The 19,546-nt window shown below is 38.0% G+C and overlaps 1 protein-coding gene across 2 annotated transcripts in view; it reads right to left on the reverse strand.

Moving 5' to 3' along the window:
* MAP2K5 (mitogen-activated protein kinase kinase 5) overlaps nt 1–19,546 on the reverse strand; it is a 261,252-nt gene that overhangs the window by 133,916 nt on the left and 107,790 nt on the right. For both annotated transcript variants that reach the window (XM_068963925.1, XM_068963924.1), the window contains exon 13: nt 17,466–17,514. In XM_068963925.1, the coding sequence (XP_068820026.1) occupies nt 17,466–17,514 (49 nt within the window). The remainder of the gene's footprint in view (nt 1–17,465; nt 17,515–19,546) is intronic.

Consider the following 19,546-nt stretch of genomic DNA (forward strand, 5'->3'; position numbering starts at 1 on the left):
CAGTCTTCTTGATTACCTCCAAGACAGGCTCATTTGAAGTGCTTAGAGGATTATTAGGGGCTTCCCAGGTGCCACTAGTGGAAAAGAATCCACTTGCCAATCCAGCAGTCTAGAGACTCAGGTTTGATCCCTGAGTCGGGAAGATTCCCTGGAGGAGGGCATGGCAACCCATTCCAGTATTCTTGCCTGGAGAACCCCAAGGACAGAGGAGCCTCGCGGGCTACACTACATAGGGTCGCAAAGAGTCAGACAGGACTAAAGTGACTGAGCATACACGCATGTAGAGGATTATTAGAACTATCAGGAAGCTGGGAAAACGGCAGAACTTACAAATAGGATATCAGTGTCATGCCACAGGTGGCTTTCTAGAAGAGCCTGTAACTAAGTAAAAATCAGCCTCAAAGTGTCTTTTAAAATTAAATGTAAACTTACCATATAATCTTTGTGGTTGCATTCCTATTTTAACTTTAATAAAGTATGAAATATCAGTTAATTATTGACACTGATCATACAGTATGTATCAATGGAAAATGGTTATTTCTTTTCAAAACTGATATGCATTAGGTGATCTGATTCATTGTGATTACAAATATTTAAAGAAAGATACATACCACCCCAGGTAGTTACTCAAGAGAAATAAAAACACAGAACCAAATAAAGACTTGTGTACAAACAGTATCATTATTTGTAATAATCCCAAACTGGATATAATCCAAATATCACTCTACTAGTAAATGGATAAATTTCTAGAAACATACAAACTTCCAAGATTGAATCATGAAGAAATAGAAAATTGAAAGAGACCAAATACTAGTAAGGAGATTGAATCAGTACTGTTTAAACTTCCTACAAACAAAAGACCAGAACCAGATGGCTTCACTACTGAATTCTATACCAAACCGTCAAAGAAAAATGAATACCAATTCTTCTCAAACTCTTCAGAAAAACAGCATAAGAGAGAACACTTCCAAACTCATTTTGATACCAGCATTACCCTGATGCCAAAACCACACAAAAATATCTGACTATTCAAAGGAGAAATAAAAGACAGTCTCTTAAATAAACAGTGTTTGAAAAAAATGCACAGCCACACTTTAAAAAATGAAACTGGACCATTATCTTACAACATACACAAAATTTCACTCAAAATGGATTAAAGACTTGCATATAGGACCTGAAGGCATAAAAGCCCTTCAAGAAAGCAGAAGGGGTTAGTTCCTTGACATCAGTCTTCACAAAGATTTATTTTGGATTTGACATCAAAAGCAAAGGCAACAGGGACTTCCCTGGTAGGCCCATAGTAAACAAAACGTCTTGGAATGCAGGCGACATGGGTTCAACTCTTGGTCTGGGAAGATTCCACATGCTGTGGTGCAGCTAAGCCTGTGTACACAACTGCTGAAGCCCGCACGCCCTAGAACCTTTGCTCCAGAACAAGAGAAGCCACCACAAGGAGAAGCCTGTGCACCGCAAACAGAGAGTAGTCCTTGCTCACTGCAACTAGAGGAAAAGCCATGTGCTGCAACAAAGACCCATAGCAGCCAAAAAATTGAGTAAAAATAAAAAAGCAAAGGCAACAAAAGCCAAAAAAAAAAAAAAAAACCCACACAAGTGGGACTACATCAAACCAAAAAGCTTTGCAGAGCAAGGGAAACCATCAACAAACTGGAAAAGCAACCAAATGAATAAGAGAAAATATTTGCAAATCATGTATCTGATTAAAGTCTGTCTATATGCACGTGTGCTCAGTTGTGTCCAACTGTTTGTGATCCTTCGGACCGTGGAGTTCGCCAGACTCCTCTATCCATGGGATTTTTCAGACAAGAACACTGGAATGGGTTGACAATTCTTCCTCCAGGCGATCTTTCTGATCCAGGGATCGAACTCCTGTCTCCCGTCTCTTGCACTGCAGGTGTATTCTTTACCCTCTGAGCCATTGGGGAAGCCCCGTTTGATTAAGGGTTAACATCTAAAATACATAAAAGGTTCAGACAACCTAACAGAAAAAAAAAAGTCAACATGATTGAAAAACAGAGGGTCTGAACAGACATTTTTCTAAACAAGACATACAGATGGCCAACAGGTACACAAAAAGGTGCTCCACATCTCTAACCATCAGAGAAAAGCAAATCTAAACCACAATAAGATAACACCTCACATCTGTTCAGATGGCTATTATCAAAAAGACAAGAAATAACAATTGCTGGCAAGGATGTGGAGAAAAGGGAACCCTAGTCACAGCTGATGGAAATGTAAATTGGTACATGGAAAATGGGCTTCGCTGGTGGCTCAGATGGTAGAGAATCTGCCTGAAGAGCAGAAGATGTGGGTTGGATCCCTGGGTCAGGAAGATCCTCTGGAGAAAGGAATGGCTACCTGCTCCAGTATTCTTTCTGGGAAATCCCATGGACAGAGGAGCCTGGTGGGCTACAGTCCATGGAGTCGCAAAGCGCAGGACAAAACTGAGTAACTAACACTTTCACTTTTACTATGGGAAACAGTATGGAGATTCCTCAAAGTATTACAAACAGAGCCACCATAACATCCACCAATTCTACCTCTGGGTATTCATTCAAAGGAAATAAGGCACTCACCCCAAAAGGTCTCTACACCCCCATGTTCACCACACCATTACTTATAATAACTGAACAGGGAAACAACCTGAATGTTCATCAATAAAGAAAATGTGGTACATACAGTGTGGTGTATATATGTACCAAATACAATGATGTATATATAATGAGATACTTTTTGGCCATAAAAACATGGTATCTTGTCATTTGAGGCCACATGAATGGACCTCAAGGGCACTATGCTAACTGGAATAATCAGAAAAAGACAAATACCATGTGATCTCACTTATAAGCAGAATCTAACAACAACAACCACAGCAAAACAAACTCATAGATACAGAGAACAGACTGGTATTTGCTGAGGGGAGGGGGGATTTGCAAGGAGGGCAAAATGAGTGAAGGGAGTCTAAAGCACAAACATCTGTTTTTAAAATAAGTATGTCACTGTTGCTGCTGCTGCTGCTAAGTCGCTTCAGTTGTGTCCGACTCTGTGCAACCCCATAGACGGCAGCCCACCAGGCTCCGCCATCCCTGGGATTCTCCAGGCAAGAACACTGGGGTGGGTTGCCATTTCCTTCTCCAATGCATGAAAGTGAAAAGTGAAAGTGAAGTCACTCAGTCGTGTCCGACTCTTAGCGACCCCATGGACTGTAGCCCACCAGGCTCCTCCGTCCATGGGAGTCTCCAGCCAAGAGTACTGGAGTGGGGTGCCATTACCTTCTCTGACGTATGTCACAGGGATGTAATTTAATACACAGCGATTACATATAATAATATGTATTACACATTTTAAATTTGCTAAGAGAATAAACCATAAAAGTTCTCATCACAAGAAAAAAATTCTCTATGTATGGTAACAGATGTTAACTAGGCTTATTTTGGTGATCACTTCATAATATATACAAATATTAAATCATTATGTTGTACACCTGAAACTAATATAATGTATGTCAATTATACCTCAATTTTAAAAAGACATTTTTTAAAAAGGAATGAACTGCTGACATATCCATGCTACTAAATGTGTAAACCACAAAACGATTATGCTAAATCAAAGAAGTGAGATAGAAAAGACTTCATGTTATATAAATCTATTTATGTAAAATGTCTAAAAAAGGCAAATCTACAAGTTCAGAAAACAGGTTAGTGGTTTCTGGAGGTTGGGGCTAGGAACAGGAACTGAACGCAAATGGGCATGTGGCTTCTTCTTTGGGATGATGGGAGATGTTCTCAAACGGATTACAGTGATGGTAACACAATTCTCTATTTATTAAAAACCCTTCACACTTAAAATGGGTAAGTTCTATGATATGTAAGTTACATAACAACAAAGTGGTTTTAAAAATCAGCCCCCAAACACAATTATTTAACTTCTCCATAGTTTCCCAGGTGCTTTGTGATCCCTGTGGTCACCTTCTCACTCTATTTATAACAAATTATAAAACATGAGTTATTTATGCTAATCATATACTACATATCAATGGTAAAATGGTTATTCCTTCTCAAAACTAACACATTCTAGAAGACCTGATTGTGATTATAAGCATTTTTTTAAAAGATATTAAATTTTAAATGTTGCTTTTGTGTAGTTAAGATTATTTCCCAAAATGACTAAGGCTATGTATACAAAATGTGAAAACAAATGGTCCAAACATGAAAATTTTGATCAACCAACCATAGCTGTTTCAATAACCTCTAGTACTCCTTTGACTGATTTTCAGGCTGGACTGACTCTTTTTTCTTTCCCCTTCACTGAATTGACCAAATTGACTGTGGAAATTGGTATCATGTTGAGACAAACCCATGTTGCCACCCATAACTGCCTCATGCAGGAAACGATATCCTATCCATGCTGCATCAATTAGCCATTAAACAACCCACATAAACAGCATCAAGCTGAAGCTCGATAATAAAGGCCCACAGGAGCATGTGCTTTCTGCCGCTCTTCACAAAAGGCTCCTCCGCCCACTGCCCAGCCCCCACCCCCAGCACAACCAGGGGTCAGAGCGGGAGACAACCCTCCATAGGAAATGACTGGGTACTGAGGGGGCTGTTCAAAACAGATAAAATCCCTTTCTCAGAGCTACGACTGGAGTAACCCAATGCACTTTATATAGGGCTCTATACATCAATTTTAAGTTTAGTTTCAAAGAAAATCACTTTGCATACGTGACTCTATGCTTTCTCTTTTCAGAAAAGGAAATTCATGCAAACTGAGGATTCTCTTTTTGCTGTGATCTATTCATATCAGGTTCTGGTGATGCATCTGACTTCTGCTCCCTTCTGGTCTCCACTGTGTCTTATAGTTAAAATGTTTAGTTTGCTCTGTGCTTTCATGTGGAAGTCTCACTGAATGCTTTTAGAAACAAGCACCATGCAATCCTTAAGGAAACATGAGCTCAGTTTTAAAATACAGCATGTGGTTCTCTTGTGGGATGATAATGGAAGCAGAAATAAACTTCTCTTCAATTTTTTCCCTCTATAAAGCAATTACAATATTTTGCTTGAATGCCACGAAACCACTCAGTTTACCAGGAGCTGGAGGACACATTACAGGTCTTCACTCCTAGTAAGCTCTCGTAACACTATGCCAGTGTGCTTCAGCAACCTTCTTTCATTATGTTATTATGTTTAATTGTCTTATGAAAAGACAACTAATATATCTATCTAGTTATTTCTTGGGGACTCCATTCTAATGAATGAGAACAGCAGGTACAATTAAATATAGACTATGATGACACTCTGCGTTACAAATGCATCTGTGCACAACAGGAACACACTTAAGAGAAAACCACAATGCAATATAAAAGGTATTCTAATCATTCCATCACACAGTAAAGGGTAGGCCATCCAAATATTCTTGGAAAAGCCTTAAATAAAATTAAGCAGCATAATTAGCCATCCTAAATGGAAGCTATTATCTAGAGTCTCATGATTTCAGTCTGAATGGAAGCAACAAACATTGGTTTTCTCTCTTTATATATGATGAAGGCAGGAGAATGTGGCATTTATAAGACGAATACCAGAGCAAAAAGGCTTAGGCCTCTCAACTCTGCCTTCCTTTTAGTAGTAAGTAAAACACAGTGGATCTTAGATCCTACCCAGCAACATTCTCTGGTTGATGCATGGGAAATACCAGGTATGGAGGAACAGGTTCCCGGGAGTCAGAAGGGAACTATATTCTGCCCCCAGCTCTTAACTACCTACTTCCCACGAATCTTAAGATACTTCAAGACATAAGATTCCTATGATTACAAAATCTTTTCTGTGAAGAAGGAAAGGAAGCAACAGAATACCACATAAATAAATTATAAGATACATTTTGATTATAGACTTGACTTGGAGTAGCATGTCCAGAAGGCCAACTGTGGTAAATTATTCTAAAGCATAACAAAAATTAGGGCAGACTCTACTCTGCTGCTGCTGCCGCTGCTGCTGCTGCTGCTGCTGCTGCTGCTAAGTCGCTTCAGTCCTGTCCGACTCTGTGCGACCCCATAGATGGCAGCCCACCAGGCTCCCCCGTCCCTGGGATTCTCCAGGCAAGAACACTGGAGTGGGTTGCCATTTCCTTCTCCAATGCATGAAAGCGAAAAGTGAAAGCAAAGTCGCTCAGTCGTGTCCGACTCTTTGTGACCCCATGGACCGCAGCCTACCAGGCTCCTCCGTTCATGGGATTTTCCAGGCAAGAGTACTGGAGTGGGGTGCCATTGCCTTCTCTGATACTTCTCTGGCATTTGCTATATGCCAAGCACTGGGCTAAATGCATTTATCATCATATGTATTCTGCAGCTTATTTAATTCTCATCATAACCCTTGAGATAGGTCTATTTTTAACCCCATTTTATAGGTGAGTAAATTGAGACTTAAGTTAGTGAAATTACTTGCTCAAAGCCATACAACTAGAGTTTACAATCCTAACTCTTAAACCCTAGCAAAGAGCATTATGTTTATGAGATAAATATCATCTGAATTTGTGGGCCAGGTTACTATCCCAGTTTTGGCCTTGAATAGCTGTGTTGATCTTTATCATATGCTTACTTTAGATTTTTTCACTTATCACATAAAGTAGATACAGGAGAGAAGATTGAGGAAGGTTCTAACTATTCGCTCGCTTAACCTCTTGCTGCTTGTCTTGATAAGCAGTAATTTGAACTATAACGTAGCTATTAAGTGTCAGACAGAGTGTTATGATCTCAAAGAGGTTAAAACTGATCCAAGGTCACATAGTTGAGTTGTATTAAGAAGCTGAAGCAGAAGTTAAATCTTGATCTGACCCTAAACCTAGAGCTACCAACCAATTATCACTTTTCTCCTGACTCAGTTATTTATCCTTTTTAAGCTTCAGTTTCTTCATCTGATAATGGGAAGACAATGACACCTTCCTTGCAAGGTTATAAAGAAGCTTAAATAAAATGATACACACAAAAGATCTAATACAACAGTACAAATAAGGCACTCAAAAAATAATATCAGTAGCAGTAATAATTACTGTATCCAATGGAGAAGAAATTTAATTCACCAACAGCGAAAGAATGGATTTAATTTCCACGGTGCTGATCACCTTAAATCACGCCTTTGGAGAAAGGGAGAGCCATGGAGGTTTAACTGCTAAACATTCTTTGCAGAATACTCTATCTTATTTTAGTAACAGAGAGGGGAACACAGGATGACTTCCAATTAAGCTACACTACAAAAAATTACAGGAGAAAAAAATTAATCCCAGAAAACTGTGATTCAATTTATTCACCTAACAAACATACATTGGCACACAATCAGTGTTACAAACGAACTGTGGCCTCCAACCCTCTACCAATAGGAACTACCTAGCATACAGCTGTTCTCCCTCTTCCTCTGAAGAAACCCTAAACTCATAGTTAGATTAAAAGACAAAGCTGTGATCAGGGCTTAGTCATTCAAACACGCAACAGCCCACAGAGGGCCTCATGTTGGCTTGTTGGACAGCGGCTCACCATTAAGGTGAGGGGCATATATTCGGGTGCCATAAAGAACTGTGAGTCAAACACACAACGACAACATAATCTACTTTAAATCACAATCCCTAGCCAGGCAGAAGCATCGTGCTGTTAAGTCGCTTCAGCTGTGTCCGACTCTGTGCGACCCCACAGACAGGAGCTCACCAGGCTCCCCCCGTCCCTGGGAGTCTCCAGGCAAGAACACTGGAGTGGGTTGCCATTTCCTTCTTAGGGTAGGTATTTACAGGGGACTAAATACCCTCTCAGACTATCTGTAATCCCTCCCTGTATTGAACATGACTTCTCTTCCCTAAGGTTTTCACTGATACTCATTTTCAGAAAGAGGAGAAAGTGGCTGGCATGACAATCTCCCTGGGTCCTCACCTTCTTAGAAATGTCCTAAAAGGGATGGCTCTGTCTATGATAAATCCCATCACAGATGCATGGGGGACAGAAAAACTAAGTCCACAATATCAGTCCTCTCTGATTAAGTATACCACCCCAACATAGACAATCATAGAACAACCACATATTCTTTCTTATTATTATGCTTTTTGAGGTAATTGTAGACTCATATGCAGTTATAAATAAAAGAATACAGACATTCTGTATACCCTCTACCCATTTCCTCCCAATGGTGACATCCTGAAAACCTACAGTACAGTATCACAAATGAGATACTGACACTGATACCGTCAGGACACATTATGTGCCCATCACCACATCGTTTACAGCCACACCACCTTCTTCCTACCCCTGCATCCTCTCATTAGCCTCTAGAAACCACTAACCTACTCTCCATTTCTGTAATTTTGTCATTTCAAGAATTTTATAAAAGTGGAGTCACGCAGTATGTAATCTTTTGTGACTAGGTTTTTTTTTTACTCATCATCATTCTCTGGAGATTCATCCAAGTTATGTATATCCAAAGCTCATTCCTTTTTACTGCTGAGTAGTAGTACATGGTGTGAATGGAGCACAGCTTGTTTAACCATGCATTCATAAATGATGTCAGGGCTGTTTCCAGTTTTTGGCTGTTATGAACAAAGCTACAATAAATATTTGTGTACAGCTTCTTGTGTGAACATAAGTCTTCATTTCTCTGGGATAAATGCCCAGGAGTGCAAATTCTGGGTCATATGGTAGATTTTAAAGAAATGTCAAATTGTTTTCCAGCAGGGCTGCTTCGTTATACATTCCTATCAGCAATGTATTAGTGATCTAATTTCTCTGCATCCTTGCCAGCATTTGATGTTATCGCTGTTTTTAAAATTTTAGCCATTCTGGCAGGTGTGTAGTGGTACCTTGCTGTGGCTTTAACTTGCATTGTCTTAACAGCTAATGATGCTGAAATCCTCTCCTGTACTTATTTGCCATTTGTATATCCTCTTCAGTGGAATGTTTCTTCAAATATTTTATTTTATATTGGGATTGTTTGCGGGAGTGCTGTTGAGTTTTGATAGTTTTTTATATACCCTAGACATACAATCTTTAAAAAAACTTTTAAGTAATGCTATATGGGGTTTCCTGTTTTGAAAGTCATTACCAGAAATACAGAAATTTCTAGTGATTACTCAAGGGAAAGAGAATGAATGAGCAAACTGGGGAAGGAGGCTTAATTTTTAGAGATGCTCATTTGTGTGGCAAGTAACAGATATTTGCCAGGTTATGTATATCCAACATAAAACCAACAACCCAGAGTCATTGGATTAGTTTGTTTGCCTCAGTTAATGGGCTAAAGCTTTTTTTTTCCCTCCAAAAACATAAGTGCTCATAAGTTACAATCTACTACATCACTGGCATATGATTAATGTATACATTTAAAGGATACTATTTAAAGGATTTGAATAGGAGCCTAGGTATAACTGTGCTCCCACCATGAGCACTTGCTTAACATAAACGCCTCCTTCCAGACACGTTTGATTAAGCAGTCACAAAGACCAGGGAAGGAGCCCGTGCGTGCCAGTCCTCTCATCATCACGAACTACAACATAAAACCAACTGGGGATGGTTTCTTTTAAAATGTCTTGGGTTGTTCAAACTAGTCTTTTTAAAACCTGTGTTTGGTCCTCTAGATAGCAAAAATAAAACTCACCTATGGGTAAGCACCAACTGTGTAAAACTCTGCAAAAGAGGTTATGAAAATCTGTGTATGTTACATTTCTTCATACAATACTGAAAGTTAACCAGGTGAGTTTCCTATTGATAGTAATGTTTTCCAACAATCCTTTCCCTAAAGAATCCAGCGAATGATCATTTCTAACTTTTTCCCATCACAACTCCCAACTTTTAAACACACTAAGGTATTCTTTTAACACTACCACCTTGACATCAAAGTTCATTTCCTAAGGAATTCAGAGATTTTACTTCTACCAGTTCATTCCTTTTCTTTCACTTAATAAGATATAATAAAACATAACTTGGAATATAACATAAATATTCTTATAACACTCTGAGTTTTAAAATTTACACTGATCTTACTTAAAAGGTATTAGCAAATATACATAACATTCACCTGTCTACACTCTTCTATGTCATTAGCCTCCAATTCTCTTACACATTCCTTCCTTTAAAAGGGTGCCCTTGAGAGGGACCTTCTTGTACATTCTGGCGGCAACTTTTTGTGGATCTACAATTATTTCAAAATAAAAAGATTTTAAAAAAAGAATTCCTTTGTGTTCCACCTAAGTTGTGACTCTGTATGTCCTTTCTGTAACTTTTTGTTCATGAAAATATTTTATTTTCCATATACTTTACAGTTTAAAAACTGTTTCCCCATAAAGAGTTTATCTTTTGATTTGATTCCATCAGTTTGATTTAGAAAGCAACCATATTCTTAGATAAGCCACACTGCTTTCTCAATTATTTATTTGCATTTAAGCCTCTTTAGTTCTAAAATATTTATTTTCTAGAGTTTCCCATTTTGAAGGAACACAAAATAGTTTGTACACATTAAGTACTTAGAACAGGGCCTGGTATAGAGTAAGCACTTAATTAATATTCATTAGTTATTATTACTATTATTAAAATTTTCATAGAAAATCTACTATCAGGGATTTTCATTTGTTTTTCCTACAAAGCGAAGGACTTGCTTTGTACCTTGTTAAGATATCATATTTCCTTCTGTTACAAAGCAAAGAATCCAGAATCCTGGTGCTTGTCGGAACCTGAATGATCATCCGGCCATTCTTTCCTCATATATATGAGAAAACTGAGGCCTAGAGAGCAGGAGTCACCTGCTGTTCCAGGGTCACACAATGAGGCAATCGGTCAGCAGGACTGGATTGGGAATTTACATAAAACCTATTCCCTCTTAGAAATTGAACTTTTAAAACTGCCCAAGTCAGGCCAATTCAGTGGTGCACACTTGCAGTTCTTAAATAATATCTGAGGGGAAAAAAATGGGTTAACTAAGGAAAGAAAAATCTGTCAAATTTCCAGATGTTCTAAATTGTTGACCAAGGACAATAGCAACTTTCTTCTCTTTTCCCCTCTGCTCCCTTTCTTTAGCCACTCCCTCTCTTTCTGACATTGCAAACCGTGAGGGTTTCTATTTTTTTTTTTTCCCAAGCTAGTGAGTTGCTAGACCAAACCTAGGTAGGATTTTTCAGGCATCACAAGATATGGTAATAAAGACAGAATCAACCAGACCCCTTGAAAAAATGGTCTGTCTCTTTAGGCAGGGAAATCTCTTTCTAAAGCAGAAATTCCACTGCACTGCTAAGAACTAAGAGAGTGCCTTTTTTCTCTTCCTTTTTTAAAGAAAGTTTGATTTACTGAGGTATTGGGTTGGTCCAATATAATTCACAGGAAAATTCATCCTCTCTAGATGTGTAAGTTTAAGTGTTCTAACAAACGTGCACAGTCATATAACCATCACCAAAATCAAGATATAGAACATTTGCAACATCTCCCCAAACTCCTCACAGCTCTATAGTCAACTCTTCCTCTGCCCTTGGGCAACCACCAATGTGTTTTGCATCCTTATAGTTTTGCCTTTTCCAGAACGTCATGGAAGTGGAATGACACAATAGGGAGCCCTTTGAGTCTGGCTTCTTTCACTTAGCATAAGCAAGTCAGGATGCATCTGTGTCACTGCATGAGTCAGCAGTTTCTTCCCTATTATTGTTGAGTAGTATTCCATGTAGGGATGTACTACAGTCTATTTATTCAGCAGCTAAAAGACACTTAAGTCATTTCCAGTTTGGAGCTATTATACATAAAGCCATATGGCATGGGACGGCCAAATCACTTTGGAGGTCCTTATCAAACTGCTTTCCAAAGTGGCAGGACCATTTCATATTCCTACCAGCAATGTATGAGAGTCCAGTTGCTCTGTATTCTTTGTCAGCACTTGGCATTACCAGTTTTTTCCTTAATTTTAAAGAAAGTCTCTCTTTTAGCAGGAAAAAAATGTGGCAGGAAACATTTTTATCACATTGAGCTATTGAAAGTTGAAGCAACTTTAGCTCCTCTCTTCCTCTTAAAATTCCTAAGTAACCCACCAGGAAATTCTAACTCTACATTTATATATATTCAGAACCTGACCACTTCTCCACATCTTCACAACTGAGCCTCCATAGCTCACCTGGTTACTGTGACACTGCCTAACAGCTGATAGCATCCTCTCTCATGTCCTCAGTGTGACACACTGACCTCCCTGCTGTTCCATGAACACATTATGCACATCCCACTGGTATCTTCAGCTCTGTTCTCCCATATACCTTCCTGGCTAGTAACTCTCTTCCTTTAAGCCTTTGCTTCAATCTCATCTCTGTGAGGCCTACCTGATGAACACTGCAACCCATCTTTTGCTTCCCCTAAGTTTGATCTACTTTTTCTTTGTATTAATAACTACTGTCTAACATACTCTGTATTTACTTTTTTTATGTTCATTATTTATAGATGGCTTCCCAACCTAGAATATAAGTTCCACGAGTGTCAGAATCTTTTCTTTTATGTAAATCAATATATTCCAACTACACAGACAAGTGCCTAGAACACAGCTGAGATAAAAAGTTGCTCAATGAACAAACTAAAAACATTGGCTTTGGAGAAACAGGCATAGAGTACAGACTTATGGACATGGGGAAAGGGAAGGAGAGGGTGAGATGTATGGAGAGAGGAACATGGAAACATATATTATCATATGTAAAATAGATAGCCAATGGGAATTTGCCCTATGGCTCAGGAAACTCAAACGGGCTTTGTATCAACCTAGAGGGGTGTGGGATGGGGAGGGAGATGGGAGCGAGGCTCAAGAGGGAAAGGACATATGTATATCCATGGCTGATTCATGTTGAGGTTTGACAGAAAACAGCAAAATTCTGTAGAGCAATTATCCTTCAATTAAAAATAATTTTTAAAAAATTGGCTTTGGTGTCTATGACACCACCAACTGGAAGATAAGTATTGAGGCCAGATTTATAAAAAAATAATAAGGGTAGAAAATAAAATTTCTAACATGTATATTGACACCATGAGACTTAGTTTCTCCAAACATAAATCTATTTGGGCAGCACTCACCTTCAGAGTAATACAACTATATATATATAATCTGAAAAAGCTCTCCTATTAGAGAAAATTAATGAAGCTAACCAGGATTGTATATACAAAAAATATCCTGGGACACCAACTATCTAGGCTTTTTTCTTTCTATAAACTTCTCCATCTGTGTAAGACTGCCCCAGCCTAACTGCCAATTTTATTTTCTTAATCCAAGTTTTGTTCTCATTACTGTTCCATTTCTATTTTTTATCCTCAGGGAAAGAGAGAGCAGTTACTGCCAGGGCATTCTCACATCTTCCAAAGAAATGGCACAGGTGTTAATCTTGTATTTATGTTTGATGTGGGTAATGATGGCTGTGACTGGAGCTGTAAGTTTATTAATATGCAGGGCTCTCACCTCATTAGTGGCGATGTATGTTTTGAAGTTAAGCTGCAATATTTGCTGTAATGTTGGATGTGGCCTAACAGACTTTCTCACTGTTCATTTTCTTTGTTTTTACTCAGTCAGTACATGCTATGCTTACAGGGCTCACACGAATGCTTTTTAATAAAGACAATTTTTTCCACAGTAGTTAATCTTGGTGGAAGTTTCAAACAGTTTTAATAATTATGTCTTCATGTGATATCACATGCTTTTCTTGAAGAAAAGATTTTCATAATTTTTGACCTAGTAATACCAAGTAGAATAAACTCTCTCCCTGGATTGATTTGGAAATGAGATAAGCTTATTAACAGGATAAAGTGGTTAATTCTAATAATAGTTATTATATAATTAAAACATACCTACACTATTAATATCTGGTAGTTTATAAAAACTTTCATATATATCACATCAACTAGATTGTGAAAAGAACAAAATAAACATCAGTAAAACCTGATTGAATATAATATATGATGATCCCCTATGAGTTGGTGGGATCTTATACACTTCAATTCCTAAAAAAATTTCCACTTTACACAATACACAAATAAACTGACCTGCACCAGACTAACAAGGCTCACAGGACGGAGGGGTGGTCTGTCACTGCTGTTCCTCAAGCTTCGTCCTGCTCTAAAGTCCTCATGGGGTTTTGCTCTATAGGAAAGGCTCAATTTTCAACAGCTTATCTGGAAGCCATTAGCTATCTTTTATAATATAAATTCCACAATATATTATATACTTCTATATGCATAATTTTTTTTAACAGTCACAAATCCAGGACCACTATACTTCAGGGAAGCCACTGAAATGTGAGAGACAGCTTGTCCTCTTACTGAATACATATCCATTTCTTAATCTTCTGAAACTTGTGTTGCTGAGTATAAGGATCCTGGCTTTCAGGGACAGGTACTCAGACAAAACAAAGGAAAGGAGGCTTAGCCCACTCATTAGTGTTTGTCTTTCCCTGTCTTCATTGTCTTTCCCTGTCTTCATTTCACTCTGTCTTCTCACAGCGCTTGTACCAGGCTCCCCTACAGCCCCCGCCAGAGAAGGACCACTGTCTTTGATTTGACAGCATGAAACATATTCAGCTAGAACTCTCCTCACCATTCATTTCGAGAAAGCAAAAACAAGGATATGTGCTTTTAAGAACGTACAGCAATAAGCCTGTACAGCATAAGTGTATAAAAAAAGGATATTACCTATTTAATTGCCTTAGCTGAACTTAAAAGCTCTGATCTTTAATTGCCTGATTGAACTGATCTAGAAAGCTACAATTTTTTAATCAAGGAGAAAATTAAATAGCTTTTTGGTAAATATAAAGGCATCTTTAATCTTATTTTTATGAAATCCAAGTTATTAAATATGGACAAAACCTCTAAAATATTAAGTTAACAACTACTCAATCTAGAGTAAATTTCTCATTACAAAGCTTTACAAAAGTCTCTGGGGACACTTGGCTTCTTCCACTCTGCAATAAAAAACATGTACTTTTAAATCCAGAAGGTAAAATTTCCACAAATAACAAGGAAAACTCAAAAGCTAAACATACATATTTAAAAAGGTAAACTATGACAGCACACTGTTTCTATAGCTGAGTCCCCATAATTACTGGGGAATAACTGTCTATCTGCACTGTAATTCATCAGTCTTTGCATCGAGAGAGACACAGACGCACATTCACTTACTGGTACTTAAATTTAACACTGAATATATACACATTACCATATATAAAACAGATAACCAACAAGAAACTACTCTATAGCACAGGGAATTATACTCAATATTTTGTAATAACCTATAAGGGAAAAGAATCTGTATATCTTTGTACAAATCTGTGTGTATTTGTGTAAAATCTGTGTATGAATGAATCATCTTGCTGTATCCTACACAACATTGTATACCTGAACATTGAACACAACACACTGGATACCTGAACACAACATCGTAAATCAACTGTACTTCAGTTAAATAAATTTTAAAAATGGAAATTCCTTGAGAGGGTTAGTTGGCCCACTACCAAAATCCCCACTCAGCCTCTCCCCGATAACCTTAACCCAGAACCAGTGGCATCTCACAGTGGTTACTCTCTGTGAGAACTGGACTGGCAAGTGCAGACTGAAAAGAGAAGTACAGGCTTAGGATTCCTTTTTGAAACCTCTATGACCCCAATTGGTCAAACCACTAACGCCTTCATACGTCACTGATCAAAGAACCCTTCTCAGCCCAAACTGCATCCAGAGCTGGGGAGAAGGACCTACCTGCCTCTGAAAGGCTCTGGTCAGCCACACTTGCCCACAGTGACTATAGGATGGTTGTACGCGACTCTAACCAACATTTCAGTCTTTATTTTTAGATCCAGACATAAATCCATTAGAAATGTCTATCAAGACACCATTTCAAATGAAAAATTCCACTATTCCTCCAGACAAAAAGTGAAGCTAAAACCAATGGTTTTAAAGAAGAAAAACAAAGATGACTGCAGAATCATTGAATAGCATTTCCCTATTTACTATAGTTCTTAGTGCTACTAAGAGTCCTCATAGAAAGTTATTGTTAGTGAGAATTCCCTGTAAGCCAGAATTATGTTGTATGCCCGGAGTACAGGATGAGCCTAAGGGTCACTTTAATAATAACATTTGCATTTCCATGGCAAAGGCCTTTAAACGAAGGTTCTGCTGCTGAGCACTGATGATTTCCTTGAGTTCCTTTGTCAAAAGGATAGCAGATGTTCATAAAAATCAATAAAATGACAAGAATTGACCACTATGCTAACTCCTATTAAAATGGTTATAACCACTTTATGGGTTGGCAAGTGTGGGGCAGTAGGAGTACAGGGGAGAAATATAAGTCATATTACATTAAAGACTGTTCTCTTTTAATCCCGGGGGAGAAAATGCTCCACTTTTTCTCACCCACCAGATGTATTCACATGTTTATTTATTCCCAGGAAGAATTTTAGTTAACTCTCTCTACATATAACTTTTGTACCAACTATATACTCAGAAATAGAGTAGACTGGCTTTACAGAAAAACTTGGTTTATGATTCCATTTAATCAGCATAAACACCTTCAAGAACTGAACTGAAAGTTTTGCATGTCAGTATCTACATACCCTCTTCAAAAGAGGAAGGAGAATTTAAAACAAAAATTTGGAATCACTAGGATATTAAAACTACAACCACAATCACAACAAAAAACCCTTAGTGACAGATGTGATGCTACAGCTGAAGGCGTCAGTTGTTTTCTCTCTCACAGCTTATACCTTAAAAACAAACAAAACTTCCCTTAATCACATCTAATGTGTATGCTGTTGCCTCCTCCAAATGTGCACAGAGCTAGGCTGAACAGATGTGTAAACTTAAACAGTAGTTACTAACATTAGGCCAACTTGCAGTTGCTTTTTTATAGTCTGTTTCTCACTTAATAATTTGCTCCAAATGAATTCAGACATTTTGGGAATATTAACAAGTACAAAAGGAGGTTCCTTTGCAACATTCACATTCACCAGTTACCTGGTAATTCTTTTCATGCATTCTGTTAATAGGCTTAGGAGACTGATTGCTGATGCATTCACCAATTCCTTAATGTTTCGCTTTCAAGGTCTGTGAAGCTGCCTCTTAAGAAACAGCGCATGAGGGTATTTGAAATGTTAACAAAAGGAAGGGATGCAACTGCTAGAAAGTGAAGGTTTTTCATTAACTAGAGTTAAGAAAAATAAGATCCTGTAATTTCCAAATACCGTGAAATACCATTTTATGTGTTTTGTAAACATTATTCACAAAAATATAATACAAGTATATAATCTACATCAGAGCTGTTAAGGAATAAAATTTTTTAAAAATAACATTTATGAAGGAGCCATCTTACTATCAAATGTATCACCTGGCCTAAATATGAGATCATCTAATTCACTTTAAAAATCAAGGTTTCCAGAGAGCTCCCCACCCTACCCCCAAATAAGTCAGAGCTTATGAGCTCAGTACATACCTCTATGTAAAATCTTTAAACTCCACAAATAAGTAAGGCCTTTAACAACCTAAATTTAAGAAAGAGAAAACGGGTCAATGATGGTTTTTATGAGGAAATTTCCACATTTAAACACATAATCATATCAACCATAATTTCTTCCTTCAAACATCTGTTAACCAACAAGCATTTATTGAACACCTTCCATGCCGGGCACTGTGGGGATACTGAATGTACAAGCCACAGGTTCCTTCATTTAATAAGCTCACAATGTTCTAAGGATAAGGTATGAAAGAAATGAGTATGTGTGCACATAAAGTGACGTGGAAGTCCAGTTACACCAAAGTTCTCAGTGGTAGTATGCGGTGGGGGGGGGGGGGGGGAGGACAGGGACAGGAAAAAGGGACAAAGATTCTCACTTATTTTTTATACTTCTGCATATGAAAAGAAATAAGTCATGACATTTATGACCAAGGAGAGACATTCCTTTTCAAATTTACTTTTTTTTTTTTTTTTCTGGAAGGGGGCCCTCACTTGAGCATGCCTGCAATCTAATCTCAGACTTCTTCTTTTTTTTTTTTAATTTTTATTTTTCATTACAATACTGTATTGGTTTTGCCATACATTGACATGAATCCGCCACAGGTGTACATGAGTTCCCAATCCTGAACCTCCCTTCCACCCCATATCATCTCTCTGGATCATCGCCGTGCACCAGCCCCAAATTTACTTTTAATTGAAGGATAATTGCTTTTACAGTATTGTGTTGGTTTCTGCCAAACATCAACATGAATCAGCCATAGGTATACCTATGTCCCCTCCCTCTTGAGTGTCCCTCCCACCAAGGAGAGACATTTTTAAAAACTTAACTAATGAAGGCAATGGATGAAGTAAAAGATGCTTCCCCTGACAACAGTCAGGAGGGCTTTATTGAAGTGCCAGGCTCTGAGCAACAGATTCCACTGATGTGAGGAAAAGTGGAAAAAGCATTCAGGCCAAGGTAAAAATATATGATCCGAGTGTTGGGGCAGGTCATAAACGACAGAGAAACACTGAGACACTGTTCTAGATTAACAGAGACTGAAGAGACATGGCAACTATTATAATGTACATCCTAGACTGGGTGCTGGACCAGAAAACTTTTTCTTTTGGTCTACAAAGGGTATTATTATTAGACAACTGGCAAAACCTGAATCAGGACTGTTGATTAGGTAATAATGATGTATCAGTGCTAATTTTCTGATTTTGTTCAGTATATAGAGGTGATATAAGACAATACACTTGTTCTTCAGAAAAATACACCTAGAGTAGTTAGGAGTTAAAAGGTCATGATACGTACAGCTTATTCTCAAATGTTTCAGGAAAATAATCTATATAGGGGCCTCCCTGGTGGTCCAGTGGTTAAGAATTCACCTATCAATGCAGGGGACACAGATTCAATGCCTGGTCTTGGAAGATCCCACGTGCTGCAAGACAACTAAGCCTGTGCGCCAAGCTGCGCGCCCATGTGTCCCAACTACTGAAGCCCGTGCACCCTAGAGCCTGTGCTCCACGAAAAGAAAAGCCACCACAATGAGAAGCCTGAGCGCCACACTAGAGAGCAGCCCCCACTTGAGGAAACTAGAGAAAATCTGAGCACAGCAGCATTTTTAGGTAAGTCAGGAATATAAGAAAAACTACCATTATGAGAAGTAATTGGCAATTTACATATCTTGAGAATGATGGAAAGAGGGTTGGGGCTAAATATGCAAGGATTTTAGTTGATCAAAAAAGATTAAGAACAATATTAAAAATAGAAATATAAAGGGAAAAACTCAATTTTAAAATACGAAAAATATAGAAGATAAAATCTATATCAATTAATGCTGAGCAGAAGTTAACATATTTAATTATTCTGAGTGGAATGTACTCCTGAAAAATTTGCTAATGCATTATAATCAATTCTGTGATATATTTGTCTATTTTAAGAGAACAGAATACATATCTATAGTAAATGATTTCTTTCAGAATTCAGACTAAGTGGCATTACAATAAAACAAATGTACTCTGAACAGTAAGATAATAACAAAAGAAAATATTAAAATAGCAATAACTACAACAGA

The sequence above is a fragment of the Capricornis sumatraensis genome, chromosome 2 (genome assembly GCF_032405125.1).
Source record: "Capricornis sumatraensis isolate serow.1 chromosome 2, serow.2, whole genome shotgun sequence".
In the NCBI taxonomy this organism is placed as follows: domain Eukaryota; kingdom Metazoa; phylum Chordata; class Mammalia; order Artiodactyla; family Bovidae; genus Capricornis; species Capricornis sumatraensis.